This window comes from Diceros bicornis, chromosome 38 (genome assembly GCF_020826845.1).
Source record: "Diceros bicornis minor isolate mBicDic1 chromosome 38, mDicBic1.mat.cur, whole genome shotgun sequence".
Taxonomy (NCBI): Eukaryota; Metazoa; Chordata; class Mammalia; order Perissodactyla; family Rhinocerotidae; genus Diceros; species Diceros bicornis.
In genome coordinates, this window is record NC_080777.1 from 16,781,193 (window position 1) to 16,798,264 (window position 17,072).

Here is a 17,072-nt window from a genome sequence, read left to right on the forward strand (position 1 = left end):
ATAAATTGCCAACAGGTAAATGAAGACATGCTCAACATCATTAATCATCAGGAAAATGCAAATCAAAACCACAATGATATATTACTTCACACCTGTTAGAATGGCTATTATCAAAAAGAAGAGAGACAATATGTGTTGGTAAGGATGTGGAGAAAACGGAACCCTTGTGTGCTGTTGCTGGGAATGTGTATTGATACAGCCATTGTGGAAAGCAGTATGAAGTTTCCTTGAAAAATTAAAAATAGAACTACAATATCATCCAACAATCCTACTTCAAGGTATAGATCAGAAGGAAATGAAATCAGGATCTTGAAGAGAGAGATATCTGTACCCGCATATTCATGGCAGCATTATGCACAATAGTCAAGAAATGGAAATGATCTAAGTGTCCATCGACAGCTGAATGCATAAAGAAATGTGGTGTGTATATATACATATAGTGGATTATTATTCAGCCTTAAAAAAAGGAAATCCTGCCTTTTAAGACAACGTGAATGCACCTTGAGGGCATTATGCCAAGTGAAATACTGTATATTCTCACTTATATATGTAATCTGAAAAAGCTGAACTCACAGAAATAGAGAACAGAATGGTGGTTCCCAGGGGATGGGGTGGGGGTTGGGGAGGGAGAATTGGAAGATGTCAGTCAAAGGGTACACACTTCCAGCTGTAAGATGAATAAGTTCTGGAGATCTAAGGTACAGCATGGTGAATATAGTTAACAATACTGTATTGTATACTTGAAAGTTGTTAAGAGAATAGATCTTGAATGTTATCACCCCCAAAAAGAATGGTAATTATGTGAGGGGATAGAGGTGTTGACTAACCTTATTGTGGTAATCACTTAGCAATATATATGGGATATCAAATCATCACATTTTACAAATTAAACTTACATATGTTATATGTTAATAATATCCCAATAAAGCTGGGGGAAAAAAAAATCCAGAGTCCAACCATTTCTTAGTTGATTTCTGCAAAAGCATGTTAAGTGAGATTTATGCATACACTCTTGCTCACTAAAGTCTATACTATAGCCAGCAGCCAGGGTGGTATTCGTGAAATCCTTGTCTGATCATGCCATAGCTCTGTTCAAAATCGTCTTGTAGCTTCCTAAGTAGGATCTCTCAGATTGAAAACCAAAATTCGTGTGAAGACCTACAAGGCTCACGTGATCTGGTCCCTCATTAAATCTCTGATGTCATCTCTTACTCCTTTCTGCCTCATTTGCTCTGCTCCAGCCACATGGGTCTCCTTGCTATCGCTCAAACATGCCAGGCATGTTCCTCCTTCCAAACCTTTGTTCTGCTTATTCCCTCTTCTGGAATGGTCCTCTCCCCAGAATCTCGACAACTTTTACCCTCAGCCTTGCCAAGTCTTTGCTCAAAATGTCACCTTGCTGCTGAAGCCACCACTTACTCTTGTCTTTTTTATTGTTTTCAGTTTTGTGGAGATATAATTAACATGCAGCAGTGTAAAAGGTTAAGGTATACAACATAATGACTTGACGTATATATTGTGAAATGATTACCACAATAAGTTTAGTCAGCATCCCTGACTCTTGCTTTTTAAAATTACCCAGCAGTCCTGATTCTTCTCGCCCTGTTCTATGTTTTCTGCAGCACTTATCACATTATATAGCGCTAACATTCTTAAATCTTATTAGACATTCAGTTTAAAGCAATGCTGTCTCCTAAAATGCAACACTTTTCTTACCCATAAACTTGAAGTACCTTAAATAGTCTAGGGGTAAACCCTAGCTATGAATGGAGGACTCAACAAGATTCGGTATTTTCTATTTCAATCCTGGTTCACCAGTCATACTGGCCCTCTCCAGCAATGACCCTTCTAAGCATACTCACTTCCTCATCCTGGTCTCCCCCAGTCCTGACCATCATAGACGTGGATGCTTCTCAATCCCTGGAGTCACAGTAGAATCCAGGTGCAGACAGTAACCCTGGAACTAACTGCTGTAAGAGGCTACTCCCATCTTCTGAGTGAGTTTAGGAGTTGGGTGATCAGAGTCAGCTTCCAAGAGTGGAGGCTGCAGTATGAAAGGGAGTGGGGCATTCTGTGATGAGGAGATACTGTGATATGGTGACTCTGTGATGATGCATTCTGACCCCATCAGCTTGAGATAACTAAGGATTCCCAGATATACAAGTCTGTCCAAGTACACATATACAAGCAAGTATCAGGCCGCCTTTGAATAGCGTGGCTTCCTCCCCACCTCCAAATTATAGCCAAATTCCTACCTCAACACGCTAGAATGTAAGAAAGCAAGAAAACTGTCCCACCACAAAGAGTTCATTGGCCAAAGAACATCGTAGCATCCAGTCTCATTTGCAGCTGACCAAGACAATCTGGTACGACTAGGAGAGATGCTCATGTAAAATGTTCTCAAGTTACTCAAAACTGGCCACATGGAATGCAATTTCTGGCTGCGGCATGTTCTTTCGGAAAAGTTGGATGTATTTTCGTGTTCAAATACTACAGCTTTCTCCTAATTGCGCTGACTTACCCATCAGGGATTCCTCCTTTATTCTAGGTTCTGTGTCCTCCTTGGCTTTGCTGCTGAAACTGGACTTAAAGTCAAATCCCTGGCATCCCCTTCCTCGGGAATGCAAGGAATTCAGACTGGCGGGAGAGATGAGAGGCTAAAAGGTCACCAAGTTCCTGAGAACCAGAAGGAGAAGATGAAGAGATCAGGGAAATGGAAGATATAATATGTTAGCATATTAACACATTAGAACTTTAACCAGGATTGGGCCTGCTTCTAGGAGCTGTTCTTTGCACGAAGTTTTCCCACAGTAAATAATAGTTTACTCTCTTTGTAGCGTCTGAGGCCACTGTTCTCATGATTTTTAGCTTCATAAGTTTCCTAGAATGTTGATTCAAATGAAGGCACCTCAGTTCTGTCTGACTTGTGCACACATGGTGCAGCTGTTCTTGTCATCTCTCAGCAGTCCCTGGCAAATCCATACTGTTTTAACACCAGTTTCAAAGTGTCCCTGCAACATATCTTCTGACCACATTGCTTGGGGATGCCCCACCTCAACTTGGTACCATTGTGTACCTGTAGGATAAAGTTGTGAAGAAAACAAGGCTTAATCAAAAGCATTATGAGTGTCTTCCTGATAATCACTTTTTGTTCTAGAGTGACTATATTTAGTATAATTATTTTTTTTGCCTTTCTTCTGATGACCTACATGTTTAACCAATTGATTGTGCTTTGCATGAAAATCAAAATGTTCTTTTCCTAGTTTACTTTTGCTATCAGTGCAATGCAAAATCTATTTCTCTGAATTAGGTTGCATTTCATTAATCTTTTAAATATGAAATTGTAATGGTTGAAGGTTAATGAGATTTAAGAATATATGTTACTTAAATTGTGACTAACTTATTTCAAAATATTCCAGAAAATAATGATTATTTCTAGGAGTATAAAAGTATGACTGATGTTTAAACCTTAGCAAAGTTGACTGAACTTTGGCTAGGTTCGTTCAATGAAGTAATTATTGAGTACCTTTATAAATGAAATGTTCAGGGCATTTTGGAATTGAATGAGTAAATTACAGATTAGTTTGTTCTAATGCAAGGGAGTGTGGTATATATTAGAAAGATAGACAGATATAAAGTACAAGAGAATTCAGGGGAGGGAGAGATTATTGACTGGCGAGGGTACCATTCCACTCTCTTGATCATCTTTCATACCTAGCTGAGCTGTATCCAGACTATCTCATTCACTAATTCTTTATTCCTTTATTCAAACTCATATATTCAAAACCTACAATGTGCCAGACATTGTGCTGGACACTGAGGATGCAAAAATGAATCTAGTATCATTCCTTCCTTTACAATGTTTAGTCTAATGGATCAGATAGTCATGTAAACAAATCATTATGGCACAGTGTTATAAGCGCTAAAAGTTTGTGCAAATGCCTTGGGAGAAAAAAGAGAAGATAATAGCTCCATCTTGTGCCAGGGGTCCTGGCAGGATGTGTTAGGGACGTCTTAAGAAAGAAACAGGCATTTGCACTGAGCCTGGACAACTTCAAGGTCAAATAATAGTCGGTCAAGTGCACAAGAGAAGAAAGGAATTCGGCAAAAGGAATTACAAGCACAAAATCATTGTTACAAGCTTTGCATTTGCATTTCAAAAGCAACTCCTGTTGTCTTCAAATATGCTTTAAAAATAATTTAAATGTCTCATTTATTTTTTAACAGAGCCATTGAACTAACTCTAAACTCAGAAAATGATTTACCTGGTCACACACATTCAAGAAAACAGTCAAATCGTTAAAATGAAAAAGTTAAACCAAGAGTTTGACTGACACTTGCCTATTTGAAAATAACCATAGTATATTTAAAGGATAAAACAGCCTCTATTTTATTGCTATTGATTTTTATGGCTATTGATTCTCATTTTAAGCTTTACTTTAACTGTTCTAAGAGGTAAGAATGTAGAGGAGAAGTAAAATCTCCTGAATAAAAAGTGTGACGGTAAATAAATTCTTATTTCCCCCACCCCCTAGATTTAGCGGTATTTACGGCCCACCAGTTTCTGCTCAGCGCTTGCACACATGTGGGATGCACAAACAGTTCCCTGGTCGTACTGTACACAGCACAGCTGCCACCAGAACACGTGGATTCCCCGATTCTGACAGTCCTGGATTCTAGAACTATATACGTACAGTAAGTAGAAATGTTGTCTCTGTCACACGTTGGTTCATGCAAGAGTCCTAGTGAGTTCAATCAAGGGAAGAGTTTGTGACATAAAATTAATTTTATTGTGATTAAATGCATAGAAGTGATTAGTTCAGTGGTTCTGGGAACCTTGATTATCACTTGCCAGCTTAATTTCCATTTTGTCTTTATGCAATCAGGCTGAGCTACACATGCACACAGATTCTGTGCAAATGTCAATAAAAGAAAAACTGACCACTTGTGTGACTGCCTTGGGCTTTTTATATGTGGGGCATTATTTGTAATGATTTGAATAAGAAAAAATATATAGAGAGTGTTTTTTTCTTTTTGAGCATAAACTAGGACCTTCTTGTTCCCTTGCAGTTGAAGTCAAAAAGGAACTTTCTCATACAGGCATATTCAGATTATTTTATTTATTTATTTATTTTTGGTGAGGGAGATTAGCCCTGAGCTAACATCTGTTGCCAATCTGCCCCCACTTTGTATGTGGGTCGCCTCCAGAGCATGGCTTGATGAGTGGTGTAGGTTCGTGCCTGGGATCCAAACCCGCGAACCCAGGGCTGCCAAAGCAGAGCACGCGAACTTAACCACTACGCCACCAGGCTGACCCTCAGAATATTTTTGATATTAGAGATTCTTGTCCATTTCCTAATATGTGAGGTACAAAGTGTATTGTACTACTGAATTAAAACTGGATAAACCTCTCTTACTACCAATTAATACTTGTTTACATTCATCTCTCTCGTTCTCAGTTTTCTCATCTGTAAGTTTCGATTGAATAAATAAGGGTATTCATTCACCCTGAAAAACATTATGAATCATATCCCATTGTTCCAAGTCTAAATTCTCCTAATGGCTTTCATTTTCTAAGATTTCCCACTGCTCTAAGTATTTCTCAATTTACCAATTTCCTGTTTATTCCATGACTTGTCTTGTTCATTCCCACTGACACATTGTAACCTTCATCTGGAATACCCTCTACTTTTCCTTTTGCCCGCCAAATCCAATCCATCTATTAAGAATAAAATCTGGGCCTGCCCAGTGGTGTAGTGATTAAGTTCACGTGCTCCGCTTTGGTGGCCCAGGGTTCCCAGTTTGCATGTTCAGATACCAGGCACGGACCTATGCGCTGCTCATCAAGTCCTGCTATGGCAGCATCCCATATACAAAATAGAGGAAGACGGGCACAGATGTTAGCTCATGGCCAATCGTCCTCACCAATAAATAAATAAATAAATAAATAAATAATAAAATCTTCTGTATCTAGGTATTGTGTCATCTCATTCAGAAGGTCTTACCTGACTATTTCAGCCCCTCCAGTCCTCGGCTTCTCTGTATCTTATATTTACTTGTTAACTCTGTGTTAAATTTCTGGATTTTTCAAGACAATTATGTTATTCTTGCTCTCTCTCATTTCTTATGAGTTCTCAGATGTTCTCCCAATTTGTGTTCTGTCGCTTAAGTTCAAAATCAAGTACTCACAGATGCATTTTTGTATCATTAGCTAATTAAAATCAGAAGTCACTAGAGGGCAGGTGCTATGTCATTTTTTTTTTTTATGCTGCTCAGAATACACATTTAATAACTACTTGGGTTTTTTAAAGTGAATCCCTTTTGAGTTTTCAGTGTGTTATTTTCAGTGGCATAAATCCAAGTTCATATATGTCCTTTAGCAATCCTGCATATTTCAGGTTTGACTTGAATGAAGGATGATGCTAGTGCTCTATTTTTCCATTCCCAGGTGGAAACAACCAAGAAATATAAATGGAGTTCTGGAGCGCTATATATTATATATTTCAAATCACACCCATGATTTTACAATTTGGGATGTCATCTATAACAGTACAGAACTTTTCCAGGATCACACGCTGCAGTACCTTTTCCCTGGTAATAAATATCTCATCAAGCTGGGAGTAAGTTTACTTTACTTCTGTCCCTTTTTTGTCCCCATCCCTTGTCTTACTGCTTCCCTTTCCTCTGCCCCATCTTCTCTCCCTCCCTCACTTAAAAGAAAAAAAAAAATCTCATATATTGCTATTTACACTGAAAATTCACTTCATACCCGAAATGCGAGTTCTGTTGATCTAATACCTACATATTTATTTCATATTATGCAAAATGATAGAATAACAATCTGAGTCAGTAGCTTTCCCCAAATCTAATTTGGGATTATCAGAAATTATTTCTTTTTTATTATTTGTGGAATGCCATAATTGCTGATGGCTTTTTTCTATAATGCTTAGACTAATAAGGTTATTTCCCTGTGGAGCTTGTATTCATTTGAAAAACAATGCACAGTATGAAAATATAGATCTTATATTTTTAAATGAAAGTCTAAATGACCCCCAAATATTCTCGATTGTTATTATATTCTGGTTTACATTACGCTTCTATCTCAAAAGAACAGTCACTTAATAAAACCCTAGAATCAATGTAGTTGAGAGGTTTCTTTACACAGACAATAGCATTTTTTAACGCAAAATAGCACTTTTATACAAAGGTCTTTTAAAAGACCTTGATATTACTGTGGAATTTGTACTCAATAGTTCCTTTTGTTTTTTGATGAAATATAAGCTTTTTTAAGTTTAATAGCACATCTGAAAATAACTGAATATAAACATGAAATTGTCCCTATTTGTTTTAAACACGCTCTTCATTTTATAGCAATACCTATATAAGGATATTTGCTTTGATAAATGCCGTAGAAAATATTCTGCTCTTGATTATGAATAAATTTACATTTATGTAGACACTGTGTATGCATTCATTTTACTTAACATGCTCTTGAATGCTCTAAATATTATACCACGAGAAAATAAACTACATTCAACTATTGCTAACTGTCTGACCTGACACCACAAAACAAGGGCAATCCGACAACGCTAAAAGTCCTGTTCGGAACTGACTCCCTGTGCCTAGGCGTTCAGCACATAGATGGGTTTATGAAACAGCATCTTTGATTACTTAGTTTTATGACCCAAGAGGTAAGAAGTGTATTAACTTGATTTTCAAAAGCTAATATAGAAATCCACACTATTTTCAAAATAGTGGTAGTACCAAAATCAAAGAAAGTCTCAATTGCTTGGAAGCAACCAAAATTCAACAGAAATTGTTGTGTTCTTGCATTTTGCCAGAATAATATGAAACAAAGTTCTACTCTCAAGGCAATTTTTAGGATATACTGTGCAGTCAATGAAAACCCACCTCAACCTCCTATGTTTTGTAAATCTATACTGCCTTGAAAAATAAACACCACTAGATTGGGAGTCCGCTCCCCTGAGTTGTAACTCAGATTTTGCTACTAACTGTGTGACCTAAGGCAAATTCACTTAACTGCACTGAGTTTTATGTTCTTCAAGCCTAAAATTAGGACTTTGAACTAAATGATTTTTAATGTCTCTTTGAGCCCGAAAATTCTATGATGCTAAAAGGTGACCCCCAAACAATATTCTATGGAGTCAAACAAGATCTGTCAGCCAGTGAATAATGTTTATGCAAGATGTCATAACGATGTTGAAATCCTTACCCTAACTCTTGTTACGGAAATAAATTTGCTCGCATTATTTTCGATTTCACTCTATTTATTAGGGCAGAAAATGCACGAATATATTTTCAGGAAGTATTCAACTAAAAGGTTTTTTACTTAACTCTGTTAACCAGTAAATTAAATGAACCAGAACATTTTAGGTTCATCTTGGTTAACTGAGGAATTATTGTATATTTCACAGTTTTAGCATAATGACCAGCTTTCAAGGTCATTAGATTAGTAGATGGAGATCACGTTCTCAGCCAAGTTGCGTTGCCTTTTTAGATGGTCTTAGTGTGTTGACTAAGTGCTGGAAAACAAAAACATACAGATAACGAAGACTTTAAGGAGCCATTGGAATTGGGGAAGATATACCGGAGTTCAAACCACTCTGGTTTGCTCCAGACTTGGAGTAGATATGTTACTACGTGTGGCTTCATTTAATCTTCCTGGATGAGTGGATAAATTCCTGAAGGGTAGAAACTGTATCTTTCAAAATTCTATCTGCAGAGTGAAGCACAGTGCCTGGTGGAGACTGGAAGCTTAGCCAACGATTCTTGAATGAATGAATGAACGAATGAACACTAAGTGTACTTTATTTCAAAAGAATCTGAAACTTCTGATATGAATTAAATAATTCCTGTAAAATGTCAGAGTTGGGGACTATGTGGTTTCAAACATACGATCTTTCTACTAGAAAAAATAGCATAACATGTTGCTACCCTCAACAAATGGTATTGTGAAGTATGGTAGCTCCTAATAAAGATAATAAGTTAGCAATTAAATTAAGAGACTAGTAAGACAAGTATCAAGATAGATAGTGTTTGACAATTTTCCTATTACTGCTAGATATTTACCTCTTGATAAACATTAAGTGTTACATACATTTCCTGGGAAGATTCTTAGAAATGATGGGCTTAACTTCTCAAAAGATCATTTATAGCTAACACGACCTTGTTTTTTCTTCATACTTTAAAATATACTGCATTCTGAACATCTTCAGACTCTACTTATCTGAAAACAAACTATTGGAAAAAAGAGAGCTGATTTTGGCTCTTCCTCATAGTTATGATTTCAAAAATAATTGATATACTTTTACTAGTTATGCCATTGTACCAAAATGGAATCCCCTATTTGGTCAGAAGTTATTCATCATTTCAGGGTAGTATTATAGCTTTGTGATTTTTTTCTTAAATGACTGTTATTAATAAAAGCTATAGGAGATGGGTTGAAACACGTTATTTTAATGGCCCAAAAGTCTTTTAAAGACTTTGCCATTTCATAAAGGCATCTTTAATCAATCTCACAATTTTGTTTAGTTTTTCCAAATCAGAATTTTAATCAGCATTCAGTTGCTTTGGATGCAGTGGCCTCTGGTACTGGCAAGTCAAACAAGATACAGATTGGTTCAATTTCATTTAGATAATATCAGTTGGATTAGACCAATCGGAAGCAACTTTAAGAACATTTATTTCTTTATTGAAGGAACTAAGATATTGCGCTGTTTACTTAGCACCTCTAAATGCATACAAAAAGAATGTGGACCAAACAAAATAAAACACTCTGCAGGTAATTCTGTTATTTCAGCAGTCCCTTTAAAAATTCTATTTCATTTACCAGAAAAATTTTCTCATAAACTCCTTGGAATCTTAAAAGTCTTCTTGGTCAAGTTGCTATTTTAAGGATCTTAGATGACGCAGCACAAAGAACAGTCCTTTCAAACCAGAGGATGTTTTCATTTATCCCAGAAGGCATCATAAAATTCTCAAAACAAAGTAAATTTTAATTCACACTGTATTTTAAAAAGTATATAATTCTATGTCATACAATACAGTATTTCTTTGGGGAGAGTTAGCAGGGGAAAATTCTTAGGACGTGAATAAGAAAAACAGTAGAGACAAATAGATTATTAGAATTAAGTCTCAGTGTGTTATGAGTTTAACAATAAGATGCTGCAACATTTTTCCCCTTAAGGAAAAAAATCTAGGAAATGCAAGTGGACGAATTTATCTTTCTCTGAGGATTGGAAAGAATGTTCCTGTGACCATTCTTCCTTTGATAACTCAGCTGTCCCAGGCGGCCTCTTTTCCTGCCACCTTTTCTGGTGGACTTTTAGCACATTTGAAATGTTTTGTTTTAATTTTTCTATTTAAATGTCCAGGTAGTTATTTCTTGAGCTAACATCAGCGTGTTCTGGTGCTTTGAGTCGGGCCACAAGCTCAATTGATTCCTCCTTATTTGCAAAGCTTCCTTTCTCAGGAGGAGTATGGTTTATCTCTTACATATATATGCACATGCCACAGCTGAGAATTAGAGAAAACCCACAGAGGTTAATTAGGTCCCCAATTTTAATGCAATTTCATGCCCAGGCCAGAATTTGACCCTTATGAAACTTGCTTAAGCTGATGAGAAATCATCCTGAAGACACCGGCTGCTGTTGTTTTCTTACGACAGAAAACAAGATTATCTCCCTGTCTCTTGACCGTATATTCTTATTTGTACTTATAATGAATTTGCAACTATTTGCAACTACTTTGCGAATAGTATAATACTTCAATATGAGAAAATATCTTTAAAAATCCTCAGTTTCCCCCTATCTTTAGGGAAAAGAATTTTGACTGCTTTAAGTGTTAAAAGTCATTCCTTCAATATCAAACTGAAAAGCGGGAGGCAGGCCCAAAGAAATAAAGAGGTGTCTTAATTTTTTATGTTGGTAACATCTACCTTCCATGAAAATGACTAAATAACCTCCTTCTTTTTACACTATCCTATAATTTTGCTTCTTTTTTTTATCAATTTTGGTAAAATTTAGTGCTTTTGGAAAGATTTTTAGGTTTCATTGTGTAAATTATGGGTATAAAATAGAGTCTGAACAAAGCTTAAGTGTAGTTTTCAAATATCCATGTTATATAAAGATACAATTGCTAATATTTGCTAGCAAATATAGGCTGGAAAAACCCTGTGTGTGTGTCTCAATTTATTGGATAAAATTTTATCCAATAAAATTTATTGGATAAAAACGCTTATCCAATAATTATGTAGCAAAGATATTTTCCTAATACACTTAAATGTTTATTTTGTAATTTTTGCAGTTTATTATGAAAGTACACACAGAAGTTTCTGAACATCTTTAACATCCATGTTTCCATTTATGGCATTAGTAATACCTTTTTAGGGAATAGGGGGGTTCTGTGATCATTTTAACTTTGTCAGTCATATAATGAAACCCATATCCTCTGGCACATAAGTAAATGATTTGACCCTTTAAGCCATTAAACAGTCACTCAACAACTGCTTTGTTGTTGATTTATGAGAAATACTATTTTATTCGATTTCACGTTGTGTTATACTTTAAACAGATTGGTCACACTAAAGTAAATAAAAGGCATTTATGTTTACGTTACATCTCTTTTTCCCCTAGAAATCATTTATTTTATTCCGAAGTAGTCTTTAGTCTCTAGTACTTTTCTCGTGTGTGTGTGTGTGTGTGTGTGTGTGTGTGTGTGTGTGTGTGTGTAATTCATTCTAGGAACCTTTGTGCAAGGCTAATTTTCATCAGGTCTATTCACCCAGTCAATATATGCCCTTCATCTCTAGGCTCTAACTTGAGATATATTTATAATTCATACATTAATACATTCTGGGTTATTTTCTAATTATTGGAGACGGCTGTCTTGTGTCCTAAAAAGCAAACTAATTACATGTCAAACCTCAGCATTTAAACAAATTTATTTTGGGAAGTAAAAGGAGCCTTATTTCAAAGAGTCTGGAACTCTTATTACAAATTCTCTTTCTTCGATGCTCATCTAAAGTTTTGTGACCCAGAGTGAAATGTGCTTTTTTTTGCATCCCTGTTCAGGCTTGCACGGGGGGTGGGTGCACAGTGAGCGAGGCCAGCGAGGCCCTGACTGATGAAAGCACCCCTGAAGGTGTGCCGACCCCCAGAGCACAGTCCTATTCACCCCACTCCTTTCACATCTCCTGGACACGGCCTGAACATCCGAATGGTAAGTGAACTCTTTTAGCCTCAAGTTAAAAAGATGATTAGCAAAGGTAAATTAATATTCTAAATGGCAGCTTATATGTGGTGCTTAATTTTTAATGATCGTTTTAGCACATAAAATACCTGAGATAGTATCATTGTCTGTAGTTGGGAGATTGTGGTTTTTAGGCTAACACGCAATTTTGGTGGCTCAAAAGTGCTCCCTTTTGATAGCTCTTGTGTATTGCATCTTATTGTTGAATGCGCTCCCGAAGAGGTGAAAGGAGCAGATGAGAATTCCCAAAGAAGGCTGTTGTCAGAGTGGCATTGTGTTTTTGATGACTTTCTGTTTTTCACGGCCATTAGTTCTTTCCTGGAGAAGCAGAGAGATGGAAAGTTCATGCGTATATTGCATTTCAAATGCTTTTGATTTAATATTTGTCTCAAAAAAAAATTTGAAACTCTATATATTTTTAATATTATTTATAAACATTTCAACATGCAGTTTTTAAACAATATATACATTAAATATATATACATTTGTACTTGAACTTAAAGTGGATTGTGTATATATCTAAGTAATATACATGTCTTTGCACAATTTAGAAAATTAAGCTAGCCAGTTCAAGTTTGCTAAAATAAAATCTTATTATAAAGAATTTGTAATAACTTAACTTGAGGTAGAAATTGCTCTATTCATTTATCGGAAATATCTTTAAGTTTCACATAATATAGCATCATTGTTCCACACTGATAGAAGCTTACATAGCATCAAATTTTGTCCCTATTTAAGACAAATATCAAGAAGACTTTTAATATCATAGAAACTGTTTTATGTAACTCATTACTGAAAAGTGAAATGGCCTCTTCATAGCCAAAAAGAATGGAAGAAAAAAATTACAATTTCATTAGTTTGTCTTATGTTTACTATGATATTAATTATTCCAGTCATCTCATTTTAATTAAACTTTTGGCAAAAGGCATTAGATATATTTGAGGTAATGGAGAGAGCTCTAATAATTAGAGTGAGTGATTATCTCTGCTATTGAAGTTATTCCTGTACTGTTACGAATTTCCTAATAAAAAATAAATGGGTGTCTATTTGATGCTTATATTAAATAGTCAAAAATCTTGTCATACTTCGTGCTCCACAAAGAAATCTAGTCTATAGATGGCAATGAAAATATTAGTGATTTATTGCAATTGGATTGCCGTTCAGTTCTATTACATGATTTGCATAGTAGAACACATCCCTTCATCCCAATTGGTAGTTGTACCTGGCATTACAGCTGCGTTCAGAATTCTAGGTTGACTAGAGAAATACTTTCTACATTTCCAAGAATCTTTGCATGTTATGTTTTGTGCATTTACAAGCAGTTTTAAAATAGATTTATTAAACATTAAGAATGTGAGAGATTTGTGTTAACACTTCCATTGTATTCTAAAGTCTTGTGCCTAATCATATCAGAATTTTCAGAATTTTTATTGTGGGGCAATAGTTAGACATTTAAAAATAACAGTTTTCATTAAAAAAAACCTTTTTCTCTCCACTACTTCTCTCTCCACTTTCCCCAAATTTTCCAGTGTTTGGTTTTTATTGTCCATTGTCTGCAGAGGGATAATCTGATTGTCGGCCAACATCCTGCCCCTCTGTCTGTTTTCAAAGCTCCCACACTTCCCCCTAAAAACCCAAAGAATAAAGTCCAAATTTTTTAGTTTGGCATTCAGGCCACTCCCAGCTTGTGACTCACCTTGCATTTACACAGCCTTGTAACACGCTTTCCTTTCCAGCCACCTGGAATATCTATGGCTTAATATAGGATTGAAAGACACGCACGTGGAATCAAAAAGACCTACGGTCAAACCTTATCTCTGACGTGTTGTAACCGTGTTACTTTGGGAAATTTACTAAATTCCATAAACTCCAGTTTCCTTGATTAAAAAATTGGGGTTAGCAATCTCTACCATCTCGCCATCTTTACCTGCAGAAATTCCTAACTCATTCCTCAGGGCCAAACATAGCCCTCTTATTTAGTGAAATCCACTGTTCCTTGAGTTTAAGTTAAGTTTTCCCTCTTCTGTTGACTACGTATCCTGTTTCTATGCCTTCATAATGGCGTGGACTTTATTCATCCCAGGCTCAAATTTATTTGGGTACACGTCCAACACACCCACCAGATGATAAGGACTGTAAATCATTCATTTCTCCCTCCCTTCACAGAGCCTAACACAATGTTATATTTTCCGTTGGCACCCAATAATATTTAGTTCATTTAGTTGTTTCTTGTGAAAATTGCATTTGATCAGTGGCATATATACTGTACAGTCCTGGCTTTCTAATGATACCAACAGAGAGAATAGAAGTAATTACAGGCCAGTTCCTGAAATATATTTGAAATATATTTGTTCCTGAAATATATTTGTTTGAAATGTATTCATTCCTGAAATATATTTGTTTAGCTGTGTGAGGTCTGGGACTAGGTTTTTCCTTTAGGAGTTTGGATTTTACATTTGAATTAAGAATTTTTAATTTCTTTTCTGTAGTATACCTGGTCCAAATTTCATGGAACTAGGCCCATATTACAATATATGCTACATTACGGTTGCTTTCTAATTGCTGAATATACTGCAGAAGAGTATACAATTGGAGAATAGAAGAGGTTTCATCCTTATGTTACTAAAGAAACCCTTTCAAATGATTTTAAAGAGTGTTTATCAAACATACCTGATCATTAGAAGTACTGATTGAAGACATAGATTCTCAGCTCCACCAAAAAACCCTGAATAATCAGAATATCTCATTGACTTAGTTATCATCAAAATGCTGATGAGTATTTAATACACCCTCTAGCTGAGACCTCTCTCCATAGGACACCTTCTGAAGACCTCCACATGGATTTCTATTACATTTTAAGCTCGACATATCCAAGTTGATTTCTCCTCATGTTCTCTGTCCCTCTACCTGCCCTTTCTTCCGTGTTCCTTCTCTCACTGGTTAACACCACCCAGTTATGTCAGCCAGAAACCTGGGTGGCACTCTTGACCTCAACCCTTGCTCACCCCGGACTTCTCATGTCACAAAACTCCCTAACTACATACCTCTAATGAAAGCCGCCAATATCTCTCACCCAGATAACTTAAAGAGGCTCCTCATGCCCTGCAAAAATCTGAATTTATTCATTCAAAATATTTTTTTGAGGGCCAGCCCTGGTGGCCTAGTAGTTAAGTTTGGTGTGTTCCTCTTCGGCCGCCTGGGTTCAGTTCAGATGTTAGCTTGGATAGTCGGCAACAGATGTTAGCTCACAGCAAATCTTCCTCAGCAAAAGAAAAAAAAAAAAAATATATATATATATATAGCCCTGAGCTAACATCTATTGCCAATCCTCTTCTTTTTTTTTTTTTTGCTTGAGGAAGATTTACCCTGAGCTAACATCTATGCCAGTCTTCCTCTATTTTTTGAATGGGTTGCTGCCACAGCATGGCTTGATGAGTGGTGTAGGCCTGTGCCCAGGATCTGAACCGGCGGACCTGGGCCATCGAAGTAGAGTGTGTGGAACTTTAACCACTCGGCCATGGAGCTGGCCCCGCTATGTATATATTTCTGATGACCTGCGAGTTGCCATCATTCTAATGGTACCAAGATGAATTTACCCAATCCCTGATCTTAAGAGTATCGGAGTTCCTTGGGGGAAATATCCATGTAAACAAATAATCACAAGGTAGGGATGTGCACAAGGTGCCAAGTGTATGGAGAAGCAGCTCCCTGAGGAGACCTATGGGAGCTGCATCCCTCTAGGATATCATCCCTCTTCATTAAGATGTATCATGTCCAGATATATATACACATTCAGACTGTACTCTGTAACAGGTGCTGCTTGCCTGGTTTGCACGGTCTAGACTCCAAAATCTTGACTCTGTTAGTTATATACCTACATGGATTATTTCACTAGGACTTTATAAACATGAAAAAAAGATTCATCGAGAAAAATTAAACCCACTTCCTGTAATAAGGACTATGTATATTTCCAAATACATGCCTGTATGTGACAAAATATGAAAAATACAAGAAGGTTCTGATGTAAATGTCCGGGTCTTGCCTATCAAGCAATTGATGGCCTTCAGCCAGAGTGGCTTAGGGAACAGACTTTCTGCTTTTCATAACTGATTCTGTTTTAAACTATCGGCTCTTACTCATTAAAGTCTGGTGGCAATCCTTACCCGAGGCTAAGAGAATGGCCTCCTACCTCTCTAGTTTCTGTTCTCTGTCTCCCTGCTCCTGCTCCACAGCTTGAGCTGGGAAGCTTGCTCTTTGCTTCAGGACATGCTTCATGTGCTCAGTGAATTCTCCCTGTTTCGGAATCTTTCATTCAGTGCTGTGCCACCAGCTCCAAGAATAGTGCCTGACGCATAATAGGTGCTCAATTAAAAATTTGTGGATGACCACTATCAAAAGGAAAAAAAACAGAAAATAACAAGTGCTGGTGAGGATGTAGAGAAATTAGAACCCTTGTGCATCGTTGGTGAGATTGTAAAATGGTGCAACTGTTATAAAAAACAATATGAGAAATTCTTCAAAGAATTATAAATGGAATTACCATATGGTCCAGCAATGTCACTTGTAAATATTTATTCAAAAGAATTGAAAACATGATCTTGAAGAGGTATTTGCACACCCACGTTCATTGCAGCGTTATTCACAATAGCCAAGAGGTGGAAGTAACCCCAATGTCCATGGACTGATGAATGGATAAACAAAATGTGATATATATACACCCACACGGTAGAATATTATTCCTCCTTAAAAAAAGAAGGGAATTGTCACATGCTACAGCTTGGATGAACCTTGAAAACGTTATA

At 36.5% G+C, this 17,072-nt stretch overlaps 1 protein-coding gene across 1 annotated transcript in view; it reads left to right on the plus strand.

Moving 5' to 3' along the window:
* Positions 1-17,072, plus strand: part of USH2A (usherin) — a 747,185-nt gene that overhangs the window by 396,781 nt on the left and 333,332 nt on the right. Inside the window, exons 32-34 of the mRNA XM_058533703.1 lie at positions 4,536-4,695; positions 6,449-6,620; positions 12,093-12,240. Coding sequence (XP_058389686.1) covers positions 4,536-4,695; positions 6,449-6,620; positions 12,093-12,240 — 480 coding nt within the window. The remainder of the gene's footprint in view (positions 1-4,535; positions 4,696-6,448; positions 6,621-12,092; positions 12,241-17,072) is intronic.